Raw genomic sequence first — 21507 nt, forward strand, 5'->3', positions numbered from 1 at the left:
ACACCCTGGAACTGTGATATTTAAAGATAAAATCTACCTGGATAAAAACTTGCCAATGTAGTCAGTACCCATTGTTAGATTATTTTGGGCTCATTCAAGCATTTCCCTCCCTACTTAAAAATTCTGCTTGGCTAACCTGCTACTAAAACACAGGCCGAGCTAATGATACTAATGCTGCATCATAGAAAAGTTATTTAGTCAGAAAATAACACAACAGTGAGGCAGTGAGCAAATCTCAAATATTTATTAATGTAATTTGAAAACATATTCATCATAATTTCATCTTCAGGAAGCACTTTATCCTCATCAGGGTTGGTCTGAAGTCCATCCCAGGAACACATTGTGTACACATTGTGTACCAGTCTATCGCTAGGCACCACGCACATTCACTAATCCATCTATTGGCATGTTTTTGGGAGGTGGGATGAAACTAACAAACACAGAGGAAACCCACACAGACACAAGAAGCACATTTAAAGCACCATACAGACAGTAATCCCAGCTCAAAATTGAACCGTGGACAAAACATACTATATCACCAAGAAAATTGTCTATAGGACTATCTTAGACTTGCATACATACATGTTATACTTGTATACATGTTGAGTGTAGTACTTATTTTTGTATTTTCTGTTTCATGTTAGTTGTATGTACTCCAGGAAAAAAAAAAGGTCTGATGTTCCTTTTGGATTAGAAGCATTTACCTTGACGATTCAGTTAGCAGAATGACTGTTATGCACCGGTAGTGGGTTAAAATCAGTTTCTAAAAAGCTTCTAAGCCTGGAGCTATTATAAAAAAAAATTAAAAAGCAACATTGTTTGAAAAAAGTGATATTTTAAAATATTGCCATACAGTGGCTCTGGCTAGCTCCTTCATTACAGGCTTCTGTTTACAGCCTCTGTCCTGGAAACAAGCATCCAGCTAGAACAGAGCTACTTTTCCTGAAAAGGCAACTTAATTATTAAATCAAAGATCAGTGATGTTGTAGATGCATTGCTGGAATGGTTTGGGTTTATTCGTATCATTAAGATACGAGACAGGGTCAAATGTGGGTGCAGGTGAGGATTTTTAATCTGTTCATTGCAGTTGCAATTCACCTTGCAAACAGCAGAGGGCATTATAAATTACAAACGGTAACCGAAAGAAAAAAAGAAACTACAATTGAATGTATTCCCCACCCACACTGTATTTGCTACTTTACTGTTGCATGAAGCAACTGATGAACAACATGAACAATGGTCTATTTAAACTGATTCATAACTGCCAAATAGATAAACCTGATCAACATTGGAATGTTGAAACAGAATTAAAATGTTTGAAGATGATAAAAGTACAAAAGAATCAAAATCAAATAAAAGGTCAGACAGTATCAAAATCATTTGTGGATTTAATGGGCTAATGAGAAAATTCACAACATGAATTTTTACATTACTGCCCGAATCAATAATAAAAGTGAGTTTTATTAAAAAAACAAAACAAAACAAAAACACCACAACTCCCATGACATTCATTTCCTCTTCGACTTGTGACTCTTCTTCGAGCGACTGCGGATAAAAGAAAAAACCATGATATGTTAAACATATAAAGAAAAGCTCACAATTAGAAACAAACTGTGCCACACAGACGCAACTAAATGAATACTGAGATAATGTCTAATAGATTTGTTACCTCTCTGGTGATTTTGAGTGACTGCGGTGCCTGTGGCTCCTGTGATGACCTGTGGAACAAAAAAACAAAAACAAATTCTCAAGCAGTGACAATAATGACAACTCTTAACCTATCCATGTCATTAACTGCAATAAAATCTAGCAGATATTCTTTTAATTAGTTTATGAAATTGAGTTCATGTAGTATTTACATGCCACTAAATATACAGTGCTCTCTAGAATAAGTAGCGCCTTCGTAAAAATGAGGAAAGATGCTTCTGTAAAAGAAACCTTATGAATGTTTCATTTAAATACTAGAAGAATATAAAGACAGACAGAACCTGTCTTCTGAGCAGACTGTTGTGAGCTGTAGCGTACCTGGAGATTTGGAGCGGTGCCTCCTGTCTCTGGATCTGCTGCGGTGTCTGCGAGGACTCTTACTGCGGTGACGATCGCGCTCTCGCTCACGTCTGGGAGAAGGACTACAGGAGAAGGAAAAGATGTCAACATGCCCAAGTTTCACTCTTGGTTCAGTGGATAAGCTCATTCCTGGACTCTTATTCACAATGTACTCCTACTGAACATAATTTAAACACATTTAGTACTGTTTGTCTTAAATCATTACAGTATACAGGTGTAGAAGAAGAAGAAGAAGAAGAAGAAGAAGAAGAAGAAGAATCCCACTATCCGGTGTCATCTAGAAGAAGATCGGTTCCCGCAAGGTCTCCTCAGGTTTTTCCCTGCCATTACTTCTTCCCTTTACAATAATACTAATCAATAATAAGAGTCATCCAAATGATTAAATATCACACATGGAATAACCTCGTTACCAAAATCAAGCGCCTTTTTAATCCTTTTAATTCATATTCTTACAATTCATCACCATCAGATCACTTAATGACCTCTGAAGCATCTGATTCTGACCATATATTACCCATTAATGTCACATTTTACCCGTTTGTAAAACTTTAAAAAGCATCACATTATGCACAAGCACTGCCATTAAAACAACTCAAATATTACTAGTCTTAAAAAATCTTAATCGGCTTCGGCGGCAGCTCCGTGCACTCTTATACTTTAAACAGCTCTCAAACGGCTCCAAAATCTCTCCATCAAAATGTGTTTGGATCACATAGACGTCATGGCCAATCAGGTGTCTTCACGCACTGTGTTTATGAAGAATGGGGAGGAGTTGTATAAAAACAAGGAGACTGATAATGCTTCTGCAAACGTGTACCTTCGTCTCTTCGGTGATCTGCTTCGTCTGTAAACGTAAAAAGAAAAGGATCATTAGAAATCAAACAGCCTGTTTAGACACGTGATAAACCTTTATGTATGTATTGGTGGAGTGTATCTCATTATGCATCTGGCTTGTGTAGAGTAGAAACATTTCTCACTGAAGTACACAACGCAAGAACGCTCATAAAACATTACATTTAGGGCGTTTGGCAGACACCCTTATCCAGAGTGACTTACATTGTCGGAATTACCGTAATTACTAGATGACACCCCGGACTTTCTACTCGGAGCTGTTCACGGGATTACATGAACCCGTGTGAGATGATAATGTTGACAGCTGCAAAATTACATTAAACTGTATTGTATGTCTTTCGTTTATTTTCAGATTAATATTGCGTTATTAAGACATTAGTAAAAGTCAATTATACAAATTATTATACGGAAATATTACGAGATAACTACTTAACTACATTTTACCGCTGAAGCCGCCACCGTTTTGTGTGTTTCCGCATGACGTTGCAGCGATCGGGTGGTACAAGTAGGGCTGCACGATTATGGCCAAGATGATAATCCGATTATTTTGATCAATATTGAGATCTCGATTATTAAATGCTTTTAGGAACAACATATTTTTATTGCACTTTCACATTTAAATACACAGACCGCTGCTTTCAGCTCCATGTTTTGCTACATTCATGCTTATGTACAAATCTTTGCATCAAATTAGACTGGTCCTTCAAGTGCATCATCTCGTAGAAGCAAATTATAAATAAAATTGTACCCAAATCGTGTAGGATGTGATTGGGCGAGTTCATTTACCCGCCAGATGAAAAGCGCTTTAGTGTAATGGTGTTCATTAGGGATGCACCGATCAGGATTTTTACAGCCGATACTGATCCAGATACCGATCTTTTTTTTTTTTGCTTAAACTTTTATCAAGAGGTCTGTCAAACAGTCAAATGAAAGCTCTCTGCTCATGGTCACTGTTAATTGAGTTAAAATAATAGCAATAATAAATACTGTTGGTTAATTGATAAATAAGCAATCATAATATACTTATTTTTAAATATTTTAAACAATAAAGAGCCCCAATTAAAAGTAGACTAACACAAGCATGATTCATATTAGGAAAAAGGCTAATAGCCTTCAAGGGAAATAACAAACTAAGCTTAATATCAAACTGATATTAAATGCAACCCATAGTAATTAAACATTATTTAATTTCTCATTTTATTTATATTTTATGAAGTTATTATAATATTTTTTTAAATATTCAATTATTTATTTATAACTAAGCACATTTTCTGTCTTTACATTTTAGCGGTTTTATTTTTGTTATCAGTTTTACATGGGTTCCCCCAGTACAGTGTCCATGTCTGCTGATAATATTGTGTTTTTTGGGGAGGAAAAAAAAAACATGGAAATTGGAGTTGACTTTTCTAGTGATATCTGGCAACCCAAATGAAGTTTGAAATGAGTTTAAATGACGTAAATGCGCTGTGAGTTGGTTTAGAAGGAGAGCAGTGTAGATGTATTTTGTGTTGCGCGGTGTAGATGTATTTTGAACTTTCTGTAGTTTTTATTTATTGTATTATAAAACTCCGACAAGTCACTCGCACCGGTGCGAATAAATATTTATTAATTAAATTTGTACATTTCAGTCACAAACGCAAGTGAAATGGTCACACTGTAGAGCCCTGAGTTTAATGTATAATGTCCCCGACAACTTCTGTAGTGCAATTTAGAGCTGTAGAGCTCAAAGCGAAGCTGGCAGATCGAGCGCTAAAATGCTAATGCAGTTTCCGGGTTTTGGCATTACAAAATGACGTCATCCCTGCGTTGCTCTATGGTGCTTGGCTCTAAGTTTAGGAAGCGCTTGATTTGATCTGCAGTGGAGTTTTCTGACAAACTTTAAACGTCAATATTGCAGTCGATCATGTTCATGTAATCGTGGGCAGTCAAAATCATAATCGCGATCGATATTCGATTAATTGTGCAGCCCTAGGTACAAGTTGGCGCTCTCAGAACATGCATAGCTTATAAGTTACAAGTTTTATGAGGACGTGAAATGGGAATCTCATAATTACGGTAATTACGACATGGCATAAACGCAGCTTTAAGCACTGAGCTACCATGGCCCCTTCAGAATAACTTCTTGAATTTATTCACTTATTCACTAATTTCATCTTATACGGCAGTTACTGACCTTCTGGGCGAGCGGCTTCGTTTGTAGCGAGGAGATGGAGATCTGCGTGGTCTATCCAAATCTCTGTAACTGCGTCTGTGTGGCTCTGGCGCCTGTACTCGCTCCGGCTAAACACCATCAGAAGAGAGAAAGAAGTTACACGGAATGTTCAGAAGCTATTTATACACCTCGTATTCGCCAAAGGTCTCTTTAATTTTCATATTAGGAGTTTCAACACAAATCAATATTAATGAGTGACCAATCAGACCAATCCAATCAGACACACGTGCAAGTTCCAATTCATTTGTGAACACACGCAATTTGTTTTAAAACGTTCCTTTATAATTAAAGTCAAAATGTTTAAAAAATATTTACAGACAAAAAAAATACAAAATTTCTCACCTCATCAATTTCCAATTAATTTGTGCATTTTTTTTTTTTTTTTTTACGTATGCTGTGCAATCTTGGCTTTAAAATGTTCAATATATAATGTTCATGCTTAATATTTTATTTTTGATTAATTATTTTTACGTTATCAATTTCCAATTCATCTGTGCATTCTTTTTTAATATATGCATTGCAAAAACAACACTAAAACTAAAAAAAAATAAACTTTGGTATTTTATAGTATATTTATCCTTAAATTTCAAATATTGTATCATCAATAGTTGTGCTTTAATAATTTTTTAAAAAATTTTTTAGACCATCCGATTATCTGTGTCGTAAAAGTACTGAACAAAAACCAGGCCTCCTGTAAGAACGCATAAATATATTAGCCATCAGATCTCTACCTTCTCTTCCTCCTCCTCCTCTTCTTCTTCACTGGACTCCACCTCATCCAGGTCTTCTTCCAGGGCACTGATACGTGTATCGAGCAGCTCAGCCTCCTCCAGAACCTGCCTCTTCTACAAACATCCCATCCATTAAGACAGACTCGTACTTGAGCACAGATGCTCACCGTAACGTCATTTTGAACTAAAAAAAAACCCCCAAAACACTAAAACATTTAGTCAACAAACCTGAAGCCTCGGGAGGATGATATCACACACGCGCTCGCCATGAAGCAGCTCGTCTATGAACTCGTCCACGTGCATCAGTTCAAACTCTGAGGAAACACACGTTCAGAGACTCCTCCTCTATGTGAAAATAATCTGTCTTTTTGACTACAGGGGTGAACAAATCACAAGCCCAGGTGCTAAAGACAAGCAGATTATATGTCTGTGCGATTAGGTTTTTTTTCCTCCCATAGGACAAGAAGGCTCAGTAGTCCCCAGTTTTTTTTTCTTCTCTCTCATTCAGCATCCAGATAAAGAAACACCCTACTTGCTACTAAATTTCACAAGGGATAAAAACTAGCACACCCATATGACCTGTATAGTTGTCTGTGTCTTCCTCAATGCACTTAAGTAGCTAACTAGTGCTACATACTTTGTAATGTGTTACATTACATTAGCTACCACTTTTTAACCTACTCACAAAGGTACATAGGCAACCGAAGCAAAGGACTGGACAACAAACTGGAGTTTACACTTGCCTGGTGGACTAGCTAATAGACTGGTGATTAGTCCACCCCTGGACTACATGTTCCTTACCTCCATTTCTGTTCTGGCTTTTAATCTTTCTGTAATCGTTGTAGAGTGGTTCCAGATACTTATAGCAGTCCACTGAGGTGCCGGTCAAGCGCATATACATGGCTCCAAGCAGGCGGACATATCTGGAGAGAAAGCAAGACAAACGCTCAATTCAGTATCCAATATATATGGATATAGATGGGATACTCGTATGTTGAAATGAGTATCCCAGAGGTGCCCAGATGGTCTACTATTTCCTGTAGATTTTCAAAGTGTGGACACTTTATCCAGCTAATATTTCTCACAACTACTTGCGTGAGGGAGGAGGAGGAGTTTTCTGACGGTTCGTTTCGCCGAACTCAAGGAGGTGTAAATGAAAAGTGGAGAAATAAATGAAGGGAGAGGTGAATTTAATTATTTAGCATAGATTATATAAAGAATAATGAATGAAGAAAAGCTGAAATACACTGAGGAGTTTGTTGACGGTGACGGTGTGCGTATCCATAAAGACTGTGTGGATTAACAGACAGTGTTTATGGATTATCTTCAGGTATCATGAAAGCCCACTGGCAAAGCAAATCTCTATCCGGGACACAAACGGCAAACAAAGGGCTGGGCGAAATACACTACTGGTCAAAAGTTTAGACACGCCCATTCTTTATTTTTATTTTCCACATTTTAGAATAATAAAGTCATCAAAATTATGGAGTAACACAAATGGAACTATGGGAATTATGTTCAAAATAAATCCAAAATAAATTTAAAAAATTGTATATTTTAACACTTGTTATCAGGTTGATATTCTCTTCCTGAGGCACCCAACCGGGCGCAAAGTAGACGCCCTTTTTGCCTAGAATTTCCAGAAATGTATTCTCGTTTTATCAACTGATTTCTTGAGGAATTTCCCCGAGATGCTTTTTAAAGGAGTTCACACCTACGCTGGACACTTACAGGCTGCTTTTCGAAATATTTCACTCAGATTCGCCCGTTTAAAATAATTTTTTTTTTTTAATTATTTTTTTTTAAATGTTAGTTTTGTAATGAAAGAAATGAATGTTGGCACAATTATGTTTTTGTCTACAACACCGATTTCAAACATTTAATCATACACCTTCAGATCAAAATGTTTTTAAGATCATGAGAAATATGATTCTCAGTCAAATGTCCCCAAACTTTTCACCGGTAGTGTGCAAGTGTGTGTATGTATGTATGTACGCATGCATGAATATATTTTATATATATATATATATATATATATATATATATATATATATATATATATATATATATATATATATATATATATATATATATAAAATCATTCGAAACAATATGAATATCGTGATAAAGAATTATGCAGTACAATTTTCTGAGATATCGTTGGTATGGTGATGTATTTTTTAACACGTTTTTAATAACTGTAAATTCAGTGGTACTAAATGAATGTCGTTGATTTACTGTCATTAAAAAACAACAACAACTTAATCTTCTTTGTAGGCATTAAATAAAAGCATCGGCAAAGTCGGTTGAACTTTTTTCGTCCGTTTTACTTCTGTTTTGCGGGCATATTTTAGCTAAATTGTATATCGTGATACTTGAGTGCATTTCTACGGTGCGTATCGTGGTATGATATTTTCGTCATATCGCCCAGCCCTAATCGAACGTCAGCTTAACGTCACCAAACGAAACTGATCTCCATACTTGAAATCTTCGTTCTTGATGAATTCCACAATGATGTCTTTTTCTGGCTGAATCTGGAGCATCTTCAGGGTGAGACATAAGAAGGGGGTGGGTTTGATGTTGCCTCCGTACACCCCGCCAATGAATTTCAGCTCCATCGCTTTGTCCACGACCAGCTCGGCTTCAGGTGGAGAAAGCAGCAACCGTTTGGGAGAAGAATGAAAAGAGAGAGAGAGAGAGAGAGAGAGAGAGAGGGGGGAAAAAAAAAAAAACACCACACAGAAAATAGTTTAGTACGTATTCACATAATCGTAGAGGCGAGTGCAAACGTTTGCACACCTTCACGTAATCCATTTCGCAGATGATGTAGAAAAAGTAGCATAAGTGGTTGAAAGGTGTACGCTAACATTAGTATTTTGGAGGACGACTGATATTCTTAATGAACAAACGAGGTTGTAACAATATTGAATCGAATGATATCATTGAATGCGATATAAATGCGGACGTTTATTCCTTTTTGGTCATGTCCTTGCATCCATATTTCTTCCACATCTAAATGAAGGTTTTCACTGTTCTTATTCCCGCACTTATTTTTTCCTTTTGCTCCTTTCTTTCAGCGCAGCAACAACAAAAAAAAATCTTTATTTTCTGCTTGCTGTCCATAACAATTTTACAGTAACGTAAACTGTTTTAAATGGACTGTATTGAGACACTTCAGTAAGGCAAATCCCAATAAATTATCTCGAACATGTGAACACCCTGCTAAAAAAATATATATATCAGAAATTCTAATGGTTTCAGGTACAAATACCATTACAAACCATCAGCTGCTAACCATTAAGACCATTACCAAATTACCAAGGTGTTCTATTGAGCCTTAATCCCTGCTACAAACAAAAAAACAAAAACAACAACAAAAAAACCCCAAAAGAAACTCTCACAGACATTCTAATGGCTTTAATGGAAACTGTAATAGTTTCAATGGAAGTTGTAATGGTCCCTGTGGGCCTGTACTGGTAATTTGTTGCCGTCTATTGGTGGTATGTTATGTCTAGTGAATACCATTAAGGAGTAATAACGGTTGTAATGGTTTGTAATGGAAACCATTAGAATTTCTGTGATGGTTTCCATTGTTTTTCTATTTTATTTTATTTTATTTTATTTTCAGCAGGGATGGTATCCATTAGACATAAACATGCCATCAAATAGAAGGCAACAAATTACCAGTTCAAACCGACAGGGAAAATTCCAGCTTCCGTTAAAACCAATACAATTCCCAACTAAAACTGTTACAAATTCTATGTTTTGCTTTTGTTATATTCTCCAGCAGGGTAAACATGCAGCTCACTGCAGACTCACTCTGGACTCCTGTAATAAACACTGTTTTATAACACTTATATTGTAGAGAAAACCTCAGGTTTAACTTAGTTAATTAGTGATGAAAGCCATGACTTGAGATATTAAAGCTTTAATGATAAAACCCTGCACGTTCCCTGAGTATATACACACCCTGCACGTTCCCTGAGTATATCCACACACTGCACGTTCCCTGTGTATATCCACACACTGCACGTTCCCTGTGTATATCCACACACTGCACGTTCCCTGTGTATATCCACACACTGCACGTTCCCTGTGTATATCCACACACTGCACGTTCCCTGTGTATATCCACACACTGCACGTTCCCTGTGTATATCCACACAGCATGTTCTCTGTGTATATCCACACAGCATGTTCTCTGAGTATATGCACACTGCATGTTCTCTGAGTATATGCACACTGCATGTTCTCTGAGTATATGCACACTGCATGTTCTCTGAGTATATGCACACAGTATATTCTCTGAGTATATGCACACTGCATATTCTCTGAGTATATGCACACTGCATATTCTCTGAGTATATGCACACAGTATATTCTGAGTATATGCACACAGCATATTCTCTGAGTATATGCACACAGCATATTCTCTGAGTATATGCACACAGCATATTCTCTGAGTATATGCACACAGCATATTCTCTGAGTATTTGCACACAGCATATTCTCTGAGTATTTGCACACAGCATATTCTCTGAGTATATGCACACTGCATATTCTCTGAGTATATGCACACTGCATATTCTCTGAGTATATGCACACAGTATATTCTGAGTATATGCACACAGCATATTCTCTGAGTATATGCACACAGCATATTCTCTGAGTATATGCACACAGCATATTCTCTGAGTATATGCACACAGCATATTCTCTGAGTATATGCACACAGCATATTCTCTGAGTATATGCACACAGCATATTCTCTGAGTATTTGCACACAGCATATTCTCTGAGTATTTGCACACAGCATATTCTCCGAGTATATGCACACAGTATATTCTGAGTATATGCACACCGCATATTCTCTGAGTATATGCACACAGCATATTCTCTGAGTATATGCACACAGCATATTCTCCGAGTATATGCACACAGTATATTCTGAGTATATGCACACCGCATATTCTCTGAGTATTTGCACACAGCATATTCTCCGAGTATATGCACACAGTATATTCTGAGTATATGCACACCGCATATTCTCTGAGTATATGCACACAGCATATTCTCTGAGTATATGCACACAGTATATTCTCTGAGTATATGCACACAGTATATTCTCTGAATATATACACACTGCATATTCTCTGAATATATGCACACTATATATTCTCTGTGTATATAAGCACTGCATATAATCTGAATATATGCACACTATATATTCTCTGTGTATATAAGCACTGCATATTCTCTGAATATGTACACACTGTATATTCTCCAGGAACAGGCAAAAAAATCTTTAAATAATTCCTGTAGTGCTCTTCTATCTCGCTGTGGCTACATCCCGGCTAGCGCCATTAGCGCCATCTTTAGCCTCTTTATAGCACACCTGTAAGCCCGAAACATTCTTCTTTCCAGTATTTAGACTCGTAGATTCGCGTCCGAATGATTTTCTCCACCAGATATTGCGGATTAGTTCCGTGTATGCTGTTGGCATCTTTAACTGTTCTGTTCGCCATGGCCTAAAGAACAACTCCAAACGCGCTCATGTAGTCCGGCGGAAACACAGTCAACGGCCGCGTCCCAAATACCTCAGAACAGCACGCAGAGTGCACTACATAGGCGGTAAAATCCATTACTTCACTCCCTACGTAGTGCACACATATTGTAAACAATACAGGGCGTTGTTTGGGCTACAATCAATGGCTAAAAACTTCCGGGTGCGAATGGCTGCGTTGCAAAAAGCTCCCAGGCTGCACTTTCTGTGATGGAGAAGAGACAATTGTACATCTTTTTTTGGGAGTGTGTTTATGTTAAAGCTTAACAAAACACAACAACAACAAATGTCACACTTATCACAACTCAAATTCTCATATTTAGTACATTGTTAATCTGTTCATGATACATGGCAAACTTTTTATTCACAAATTCAAATTTTTGAGTGAGATCCCGCTACTGTCAATTTTTTTTCTGGTAGACTATAATTCCTATGTTTTATCTTTGATCAAGTCAAAGATTGCTTTCAGTGTTTAACCTTGTATAATTGTATTTATTTATTTTTCTTCCCTTCTGGCTCTTGTTTATTTCATTTGTATTGTTTTCGTGACATATGTCTTGGTTATTATTGTTATTTGTTCCTGAAGTTATGATTTTTAAAAAAGAGTGGTGGCGATGACGTCATTTTGTATGCCAAAACCCGGAAACGAATTAGCATTTCGTCCCGAAGACAATTTGGGGGGGTTGTAATAAGATTTTGGTGAAAAGTATAAAATAAGGACTGTGGTGAACACAAGCTCAAAATATCTTCACAGTTTATTCTACGACATAAAATACACAAGTAATACCCGGCTCGTATTTTTTTAAAAAAAAAAAAGCTTTTACGTGTATCTGAAAAAGGCGGTTACTAACATGTTGCTAAATGGGATTGCAGACGTTGTCGAGGACATTAAGCGTCATCACGCCGAACAGGAAAAATCTTTTCAGATAAACTGGTGCAGGTGCGCTGTGCACAATTTCAGAATAAAACGTGGATGAAGATTCCTCCACAGAGTAAATATGTATTATGGAAAATGTTTTAAATAAAGTTTGGAAAAGTTCTCGGAAGCTTGGTGATGGTGACGTTGAAATCGAGCGACAGTGGTGTAGTTCGTTTATTGCGTACGGTTAGCTGTTTATTTCTGGTGGTTGTATTTAGGCTTCAAACTTCATACAAGGCGTGTTCATTTGTGAAAATTATCTTGATAGACAAAACGTGTTAGTATTATAAGCTTTAGTTGATCACAGAGCTTATTTTTTGCGATAATCCAAAAGCCTATGTGAAAATCCTATTGGGTTTTTGTCGAGGGAACCGGTGTGATGCTTTGATGTTTGTTTAAAAATTCATTGGGTGTGTATATTTTCTCCGCAAATAGCTCATTATTCAAACATATCCAAGTGCACTAAAGATCTAGAAGCCATTTCTTCACACTCAACCTAGCTCACTCGGTTTTATTTGAGATTACGCCAACGAATAAATGCTTCCGGGTGAGAATGGCTGCGTTGCAAATAGCTCATTACCGAATGTATAGGGCACTGAGGGTCTAGAAGCCATTTCCTACTTAATGCACTAATATAGAAAGTTTTTTTTAATTGCAAGAAAAGAAAAACAGCACTGCATTGAAATACAATAACAAAAGAAAAAGGAAGAAAAAATAAACAATTAATAGCACCTCAATCAGTAAGAACAATATGATCAAATTCTTCAGAAACTTGTTATTCTTATTGTTATTAACGAGTATAAGTGATTTTACAATGAGAGAAATCTCAGCAAGAAAGACATCAAATCTAGGCAGAAATTTGTTTTTGCGAATAAAAATGATTTACAATGCAATACAAAGAAATTAACAAGATCAATAGCATGGAAAATAAATACAGAAAGTTTTGTTTGATATTTTATTTTCTGATGATTGAATGAACTTCCAGGTGTGAAGTATTTAACAGCCTACGTAGTGTACTCATAGGTTTGGTTTGAGATTCCGCCTATGATTAACAGCTTCCGGGTGTGATAACCACTTCCGCGGTCAAGTAGGCGTGGGCAGTAACAAAACGTCATTTACGCGCGAAAAAAAAGTGGTCTTGACTTGATGTAGCGGAGGATTGTTAAGGTTTATAGTCGTGTTACTTGTAGGTTTGGGTTTTTAAAACGTTTTAGATCGAGTTTTCAGCGAGTTATTATTTATATCCGCTCAATGTGCACGCGAGCAATCGGATTGACACGTGTTAATAGAATATAAAGGAGCTTTTAAAGGTAAGGAGGTGTGTGTGGTGCGGGTAGAGATGTGATGACGAAAGGCCGAATCACAAACGGTTTCTTGCTCCCTATAGAAAGCATCCCTTGTGAAAGAATGGCTTGTAAACTTTTATATGGTGTATCATACATTAAATCGCGCGCTTGTGCGTGCGTGCGTGCGTGCGTGCGCGCGCGCGTGCGCGTGTGTGTGTATATGTAACTAATGCAGTGTAGGGCTTCTTCTGTATCTTTTCAGGAAAATGAGTCGCTACTTCACAAGACTGCGTGTGAGAAGAACTTACACGTGGCCTGGAAAGCCGATCAGTGAAGACAGAAAGCTGAAGAGACTGTACCACGAGTAAGTGCAGAGCTGAATCAGATAATATGAGCTTAGGACTCTGACATCTTTATTCCTATTTCTGACCATTGGACTTCACCTGGAAATTGAAAAGCGATTCTATAACTCAGATCTTGGTGTGAAGTCGTTTAGTTTCTTTCGTGGCGGTTTATAAAATGTACGAAATGCTCTGCAGGTCTTTGGCGATATCTGTGGAAGGAAGACCGGACGATGTAGTGGTGTCTGTAGGTCAGTACATTCTGATTGAGGGAGATGACGACGACAACCCGTATGTCGCACAGCTCCTCGAGCTTTTCTCTCATGGTAAGTAGTGCTGTGTATTTCCACGCTGTCACATTAATGATGTTTTCTTCTTTTAGGCTATGCTCACATTGCCAGGTTGAAAGGACACCTGCCTTTTTGTGACACAGATCTGTGACACTCAGATTTAACAAAAAATTTGAATATCGTGGAAATGTTCCTTTATTTTCTGTAATTTGATTCAAAAAGTGGAACTTTCATATAATCTAGATTCTTTACACATAAAGTGAAATATTTCAATACTTTAATTTATGCATTGAATACTTGGTCGGGGCTTTAATCCTTTTGAATGAATTACTGCATCAATGTGGTGTGGAGACAATGACATGGACATGGGACATGGAGGCAGTCAGCCTGGGGAACTGCTGAGGTGTTTGTTATGAAAGCCCAGGTTGCTTTGATAGCGGCCTTCAGCTCGTCTGTATTGTCGGGTCTGGTGTCTCTCATAGATTCTCTATGGGGTTCGGGTCAGGCAAGTCGGCTGGCCAATCAAGCACAGTAATACCATGGTCAGTAAAGCAGTTACTAGTAGTTTTGGCACTGTGGGCAGGTGCAGAGTCCTGCTGTAAAAGTAAATCAGCGTCTCCATAAAGCTCATCAGCAGATGGAAGCATGAAGTGATCTAAAATCTCCTGGTAGACGCTGCATCGACTCTCGACTTGAGAAAACACAGTGAACCAACACCAGCAGATGACATGGCAACCCAAATCATCACTGACTGTGGAAACTTCACACTGGACTTCAAGCAACTTGGATTCCGTGCCTCTCCACTCGTCCTCCAGACTCTGGGACCTTGATTTCCAAATGAAACGCAACATTTCATGAATGAAACCTTCACACGTGTTTTGAGTTAATTCACTGATTTAGAGCTCTTCTCAGGTTGACATTTCTGTATTATAAATTCTTTATCAGAATATTTTGAGATACGGGAAATTAATGTGTATATGCTGGGTATTTTGGAGAACAAGTGCACTTACATTAAAGATAGATATGTATGGGTCACGTTTGTTTATATGTTGTACAAATGTGAATCATCAAAATGTACAGATTCGGTCTGAGCAAAAATAAATAAATATCAGAATTGTGCAAAGAAGCTTGTAATGTGAACGTAGTGGCTCAGGTCGGATTTGAAAACATTGGATTATTGCATCTACACAGTCCTAAAAGATCAGACTTGTCAATTCAGCCTAGTAACATAGACTTTGTGCTTGTGCATGGTTTTAATAACCTGTGAATGTCTGTTAGATACGGATAAGCAGAAGAGGGCGGTGGTGCAGTGGTTTGTGCGGATGTGTGAAATACCCAATAGCAAAAGGAAGTTACTGGGCCGGGAAGCCAATCCACAAGAAATCTTTTACTACAAGGATTCCTCCTGTGATAACGAGGTGGATGCTCAGACCATCCTAGGAACAGTTCAGGTATGTGTGTGTGCCTATTTATCCATCCATTCATTTTCCATACCACTTATCCTGCACAGGGTCGCTGGGACCCAATCCCAAAGGACTTGGCACACAAGGCGCGCGACACCATGGATGCGGTGCTAACGCATCGCAGGGCACAATCACACACACTTTTTGTCTTTTATAATACAGAGCACATGCTCACACACCCATTCACACACTACAGACAATTTGGAAATGCCAAACAGCCTACAGTGCATGTATTTGGACTAAGAGAGGAAACCGCCGAAGCATGGGGAGAACATAAACTACTCGCATACAGGGCAGAGGCGTGATTCAAACCCCCAACCCCGGCGGCAAACATGCTAACCGCTAAGCTGCCGAGCCTGCCGTATGTCTTTCTTATAGAAAGTCTATGATGCTGCAGAAAATGCTTTTTTTATGCAAACATTAAACAAAGTTTGAAATTACTGAAAAGTGCTGTAAATAGCGAGGTGCATAGTCCTCGCTTTGCCTTTATTTTGTCTTTATCATACAGATTTGTGTTTCCCTTTCTCATGTAGATTAAACACGTTCCTGTTGAGACTCCTTTCCCAGACGACAAAAGCAAAGACACACTGTTTGTTAAATTTATGTGGGACACTAAGACATTCCAAGTCATGGATCCTGAGTTGATGAAGCCCCCTCAAAGACCCAAATCTCCACCCCCGGCCCAGCATCCACCACGACTCCGTGCTCTCCCCACCCCGGACCTCAGCGTGATGAAGCGTGCCATGTCCGGCATAAACACCCGCAGCAGCATGAGCACCGGCAAGATGGGTTCCACCGAGGCCGAGTCGGCTCACTCCGCGTCCAAGCTGTCCGCCGCCAAACTGCTGAACGTGAAGCGGAGAGACCGAGTCTCGTCCAACCCTAACATCCGCAAGAAACTCGACCTGTGCAGTGAGTGCTGGTGGAGCGTCCTAATCCGTGCTTTCAAAGCCTTTGACTGAGTTTGTCGACTCTTATTTTATGTCCTGCATTGTATTCTGCTTATTTCACGGGGGTGACCTGTAAACAAATTAAAAATGCAAAAAGAAAAACATAGTGAAAAACTTAGGAACTCATCGTTAAGCGTAAGTCCTTATTGAACATCACATGTTTGTTGCTGATTGGACGTGGCTTGTGTCTATATAAAAAATAAAAAAAAAACAAGCATTGCACGTTTTCAGCGTGTTATCTAGTTAGCCTAGAGAAGATTGCTTCCTTTTAGGCAGTTTTTCAGCATTCTCATCATACTGTTGTTGTTATTATTGTTATTATTATTATTTTATTATTATTATTAATAATAATAATAATAATAATAATAATAATAATGCAGGTCAAATTTGACCACGTATCTAGACTGAAGTTATCTTCGACTGACAGGCGCTGTAGCCAATCAGCAGCGAGCATGTGATGTAAGAGTCTTTCCGATTTGAGTTAATGCTATATGCTATATATTTTTCCAGATTTTGCTGTTGTGGTGTTATTTTTTTATTATTATTATTATTTTTTTTAAATGTGTTCTGTACTTATGGCTCATCACATTAGTTAGCTTTGTGTTTAGTCTTGGCTTGAGCTAGTGGAAGTCTCCAGGGGGACTCGGATGTGCCTCCATGCAGCCGACTGTAATTTTACTTTTTATTCCATCGATTTTCACAAAATTTGCTTTATTGCCGCTGGCATAAACTTTAGGTGCAGTTGTCTTTCAGTCAATCATTTAATAATTGATGATGATTCAATTCAAAGGCCAGGCTTGACCCAATAATGGATCAACCATTTCATATACTACTGATATAAACCCAGTGCATTCACCGGGCTAGTTCAACATGTATGTACAGCAAAATAAGGCACAAATAATGATTTCGGATTCCAACCCCCTCCCCACACGTTAGGTCCGGCGAAGAAGCTGACTAGTGACGATGTTCTCGGGGAGATATTGAATGATGTCCAGGAGACTGAGGAAGTGCTGGCCAGCGAACTGGGTGCTTCTCCACCTCGTCGCATCGCCATCTCCATCTGCCTGACCCCACTCAAAGACCCAGTCTTTAACAAAACATCCACTGAGGAGAAGAATCTGTCCATCCAGCCTCCGCAAAGCCCCAATAAACCCGATCACTCTGCTTGTGATAACACCTCCACCAGGTCAGTTTTAATCTACAGCAGGGGTGTCCAATTTTATTCGGAAAGGGCCAGTGTGGGTGCAGGTTTTCATTCCAGCCAAGCAGATTCCACACCTGAGGCTATTCAAAGCTATTCAGTTGTGACTCGTGCTTGATTGGACTGAAAACCTGCACCCACACCGGCCCTTTCCGGATAATATTGGACACCAATGGTTTAGAGATATGATGTGGGCAGATGTACATAGTTTTATTTTTTAAAAGCATTACCTGTTAAACTTTTTTGTACCTTTTCTAGCTGTGAACTTTTCATGAAAACAAGTTGGTTCCTGAATATTGATTGTTATAGCAGTTATAACAGTCATTCCCTTAACAGCGCCTCCCCCTCACCCCCATCTCTTGAAGTTAATAAGACAAAACTGTAGCCTGTCACATTACAGAGAGATGTCATGTTACAACTTTACCCCTGACTGTTACAAAGTAGCTGCCTCTTGAGACTCCTTCCAAGATTTTCTTTACAAATGTCTCCTCACAAAAAAAAAACCCACAAAACCTCGCCATATCAACAGTTACACATTTATATGGAGCATCATTTACTATAGAAACGATAACGAATTAAAAGTGCAGTAATAAACCTTGCGGCTCTATTGTCTTTCTGTTGAATCAGATTTGAAAAGTCAGCAGTGCTGTGGTAGTATAGGATCTAGTACACTGCTGTATTCAGCAGAAGACCAAGTCTAATTAATGATTAATGTAAAGAAAATCCTTCTACAAAGCTTACAAAGCTTACTTGCTCAGAGTCGAGCCTCTGGAAGACGATGTGTTTGAGTCAGAGCTACTCCTCAGTAAAGGCAGGACGCCTCGTAGGAGAGAAGCCACGCCCAGGAGAGCTGGTCTGAGTGGGCACAAGTAAGTTCGACTCCCCTGTGAATTCTGGCTAAAACGGTTGGGGGTTGAGTTAAGGTGATATTTTGCCAAGTCACAAAACCTCATTTCAACATGTTTTTCTTTGGTACCACTGATCTGGTTTCTGATCGGTTTTACTCGGATTGTGGTTCTTCTGCAGTAGTTCTTCCGACTACTTCACACTAAAACACTGATATTGGTGAAGGTTCAAAGTGTTTGTTTGGTTTTGGATGCTGGAAAGCACACCACACCTTAGCATCTATGTTTTGTTTTGGAATATGATTGGTTGTGTATGGACAATATCATTTTGCAGCACATAGAAAATGCACCTATCTAGAGCTCTATGTTCATCTGTTGGAAATCTGTTTCACCGAGCATGTCTACAATGGGAGGAATGTGGATGAGTGTCTTAAACTTAATGGCGTTAGTAACTCGTGTGTCTTTTAACGTTGGCAGCGCAAGAACTCCATCCAGGATGAGAGAGTCGGTTACAGTCCGAGAGCCTGCTCTTGCTGTGCTGTAAGTATAGAGAGATATAGTAGGGTTTGGAGTGGGGGTATTTTAGCAACTAATCTATGTTCTCTGTTGGGCCAAAATATTTGCGCACTCGCCCAGATCAAATAGACTTTCCAGTAGCATCGACACTATATGACGGTCCTTGGATTAAAGGCAAAGTTTGTGCACGTTTGCATTGAGGGAAATCTCCGCATGTAAACACTACTTGTGTTTGTGATCGTTCTGCTCTCAGGGCTGAAGAAGAACACGAAGACTCGCCTACGCAAACTACTGAAACTCCACGCTCCAAGAGGAAATCTGCCCAGCTTGTGTCCTCTCTCATTCGAAAGCAGCTGTGAGTTCTCAGGCTGGAAACTTGTGCCATCTTGTCTCTTATTTATCTCCTGGTGATATCGGTGTATTGTATTGGTTGTATCGTAGGAACGTCTTGAGTAGCCACGATGACCTGCAGTCTGATGGTGAAGACGCTGATGACGACGGCTGTTTCGTGCCCTCTAAGCTCGATCTGGAGAACAGCAGCGAAGAGGAAGAGGAGGCGAAAATGGACAGTGAAGACGAGCTAGTGGTGAAGAGGAGTAGGCGCTCAGCAGGTCCGAGAACGCCGTCGACTGAAAAGACCCGCGGTTCTGCGAGAACCCCTCGCGAAACTCCAAACACGAAGGTACAGCAAGACAAAGCAGTGAAATGTAGCAGAGTGTCTAAATAATTTATTATTTACATTCATAATAATTCATTTGGCATATTTGCACTCATCTGTATAGTTTTCATACAGCCTGTATAGATGAGATGCATTGAAACTATTTCTCTGTTCCAACTGGAAACCACAGAGCATTTGATCAATGTGCATTCAGCATGTATAATTAATTACATTTTAAACCTAGTTTGTCTCCCCCACCCCCCCCACCCCCATGGCTGTAGTCTGCTCCTCCCACTCCCCGTGCACCTCGACATGCCACGCCAAGCATTCCCAGCCGAAATCTGCCAGCCAGGAAGCCTGGGAATGTATTGGAGGAAGCAAGGGCAAGGTAATAGTGTCATAACTCTTTCTGTAGACTTGTGTTTCCTAATTTCTGGAGAGCATTTTACAAAGCAGTGTTTCCTACAGTGTATAGATATAATTATCGAACCCTTTATTTAGCGCTGGCTCCGTGGTCTCTATACTTGAGTGATTTGTACGAGTTCTACATGCACATGGCAAAGATTTGTTGACATTTATCTGTCTCCATTGTTTTTCTTTATTTGTTTTGTTTTTAGTTTTATGTGGACATTTTTAGCACTACTTGCCGCTTAACCATTTTTGGCTTCCTTATCAACTTGAATCTTATTTCGCGCTTATTCAGACTGAGCAAATGGACTGATAGATGTGAAAGTAAATTTAAACTACCTGGATAACAACAAAGTGGTGCCACATCAGTAATATTAGTCTACATGAAATCTCTAACCTTGGTGTGCACTTTAAATATTGTCCACATTTCCTGTCTAATAGTCTTTATGCTATTCCACATCACTGCTGCTTCAATCCAATCCAATCTTATGTGTATCAGCAGATACACATGCATATATCGCTGCAAAACTCAAAATATTTTACTCAACACTTTGAAATTGACTCCAGAAGTGTGTGTATGTATGTATGTATGTATGTATGTATGTGTATTTATATATGTGCGAAACCTAACACACTCGCACAAACTCACAGCTGTAATAAATTCTACAATAGATTTCTTTGTGGCTCAGTCTGTGTTAAAATAATGTGTTTATGCTCAAAACACCTTTAGGCCAGATGGAATAACCTTTCTAGTAGCATTGGCACTATATGACTGTCCTTGGATTGAAGTTGAAGTGTATGTACTGTAATTAGGGTGCTGCTAGGGTGCAGAGTTTGTGCACGTTTGCATTGAGGGAAATCTCCGCATGTAAACACTACTTGTGTTTGTGATCGTTCTGCTCTCAGGGCTGAAGAAGAACACGAAGACTCGCCTACGCAAACTACTGAAACTCCACGCTCCAAGAGGAAATCTGCCCAGCTTGTGTCCTCTCTCATTCGAAAGCAGCTGTGAGTTCTCAGGCTGGAAACTTGTGCCATCTTGTCTCTTATTTATCTCCTGGTGATGTCGGTGTATTGTATTGGTTGTATCGTAGGAACGTCTTGAGTAGCCACGATGACCTGCAGTCTGATGGTGAAGACGCTGATGACGACGCCTGTTTCGTGCCCTCTAAGCTCGATCTGGAGAACAGCAGCGAAGAGGAAGA

General features: G+C 38.9%; 2 protein-coding genes across 6 annotated transcripts in view; one reads left to right on the forward strand and one right to left on the reverse strand.

Annotated features, from left to right (window-relative positions):
- Positions 1–1370: 1370 nt before the first annotated feature.
- Positions 1371–11458, reverse strand: prpf38a (pre-mRNA processing factor 38A). The gene is made up of 10 exons (XM_017479801.3): positions 11258–11458; positions 8344–8503; positions 6664–6785; positions 6091–6176; positions 5863–5976; positions 5093–5199; positions 2885–2911; positions 2026–2129; positions 1670–1718; positions 1371–1545 (listed from the first exon to the last, which is right to left on the reverse strand). The coding sequence occupies exons 1-10, from the start codon at positions 11385–11387 to the stop codon at positions 1509–1511; spliced, it is 936 nt and encodes a 311-aa protein (XP_017335290.1). The 5' UTR covers positions 11388–11458; the 3' UTR covers positions 1371–1508.
- An 870-nt stretch (positions 11459–12328) lies between these two features.
- Positions 12329–21507, forward strand: part of orc1 (origin recognition complex, subunit 1) — a 17369-nt gene continuing 8190 nt past the window's right edge. The window contains exons 1-13 of one of the 5 annotated variants that reach the window (XM_017479795.3): positions 12329–12417; positions 13893–13994; positions 14170–14297; positions 15540–15712; positions 16258–16636; positions 17611–17860; positions 18634–18744; positions 19198–19260; positions 19490–19591; positions 19678–19918; positions 20176–20282; positions 21209–21310; positions 21397–21507. The exon at positions 21397–21507 is cut by the window's right edge and continues 130 nt beyond it. In XM_017479795.3, coding sequence (XP_017335284.1) covers positions 13897–13994; positions 14170–14297; positions 15540–15712; positions 16258–16636; positions 17611–17860; positions 18634–18744; positions 19198–19260; positions 19490–19591; positions 19678–19918; positions 20176–20282; positions 21209–21310; positions 21397–21507 — 1865 coding nt within the window. In that variant the 5' untranslated portion in view covers positions 12329–12417; positions 13893–13896. Of the gene's footprint in view, positions 12418–12493; positions 12755–13408; positions 13655–13870; positions 13995–14169; positions 14298–15539; positions 15713–16257; positions 16637–17610; positions 17861–18633; positions 18745–19197; positions 19261–19489; positions 19592–19677; positions 19919–20175; positions 20283–21208; positions 21311–21396 lie in introns of those variants that run through there. The other 4 variants (XM_017479796.3, XM_017479793.3, XM_017479792.3 and 1 more) reach the window with 4 other exon arrangements.

Source organism: Ictalurus punctatus, chromosome 11 (genome assembly GCF_001660625.3).
Source record: "Ictalurus punctatus breed USDA103 chromosome 11, Coco_2.0, whole genome shotgun sequence".
In the NCBI taxonomy this organism is placed as follows: domain Eukaryota; kingdom Metazoa; phylum Chordata; class Actinopteri; order Siluriformes; family Ictaluridae; genus Ictalurus; species Ictalurus punctatus.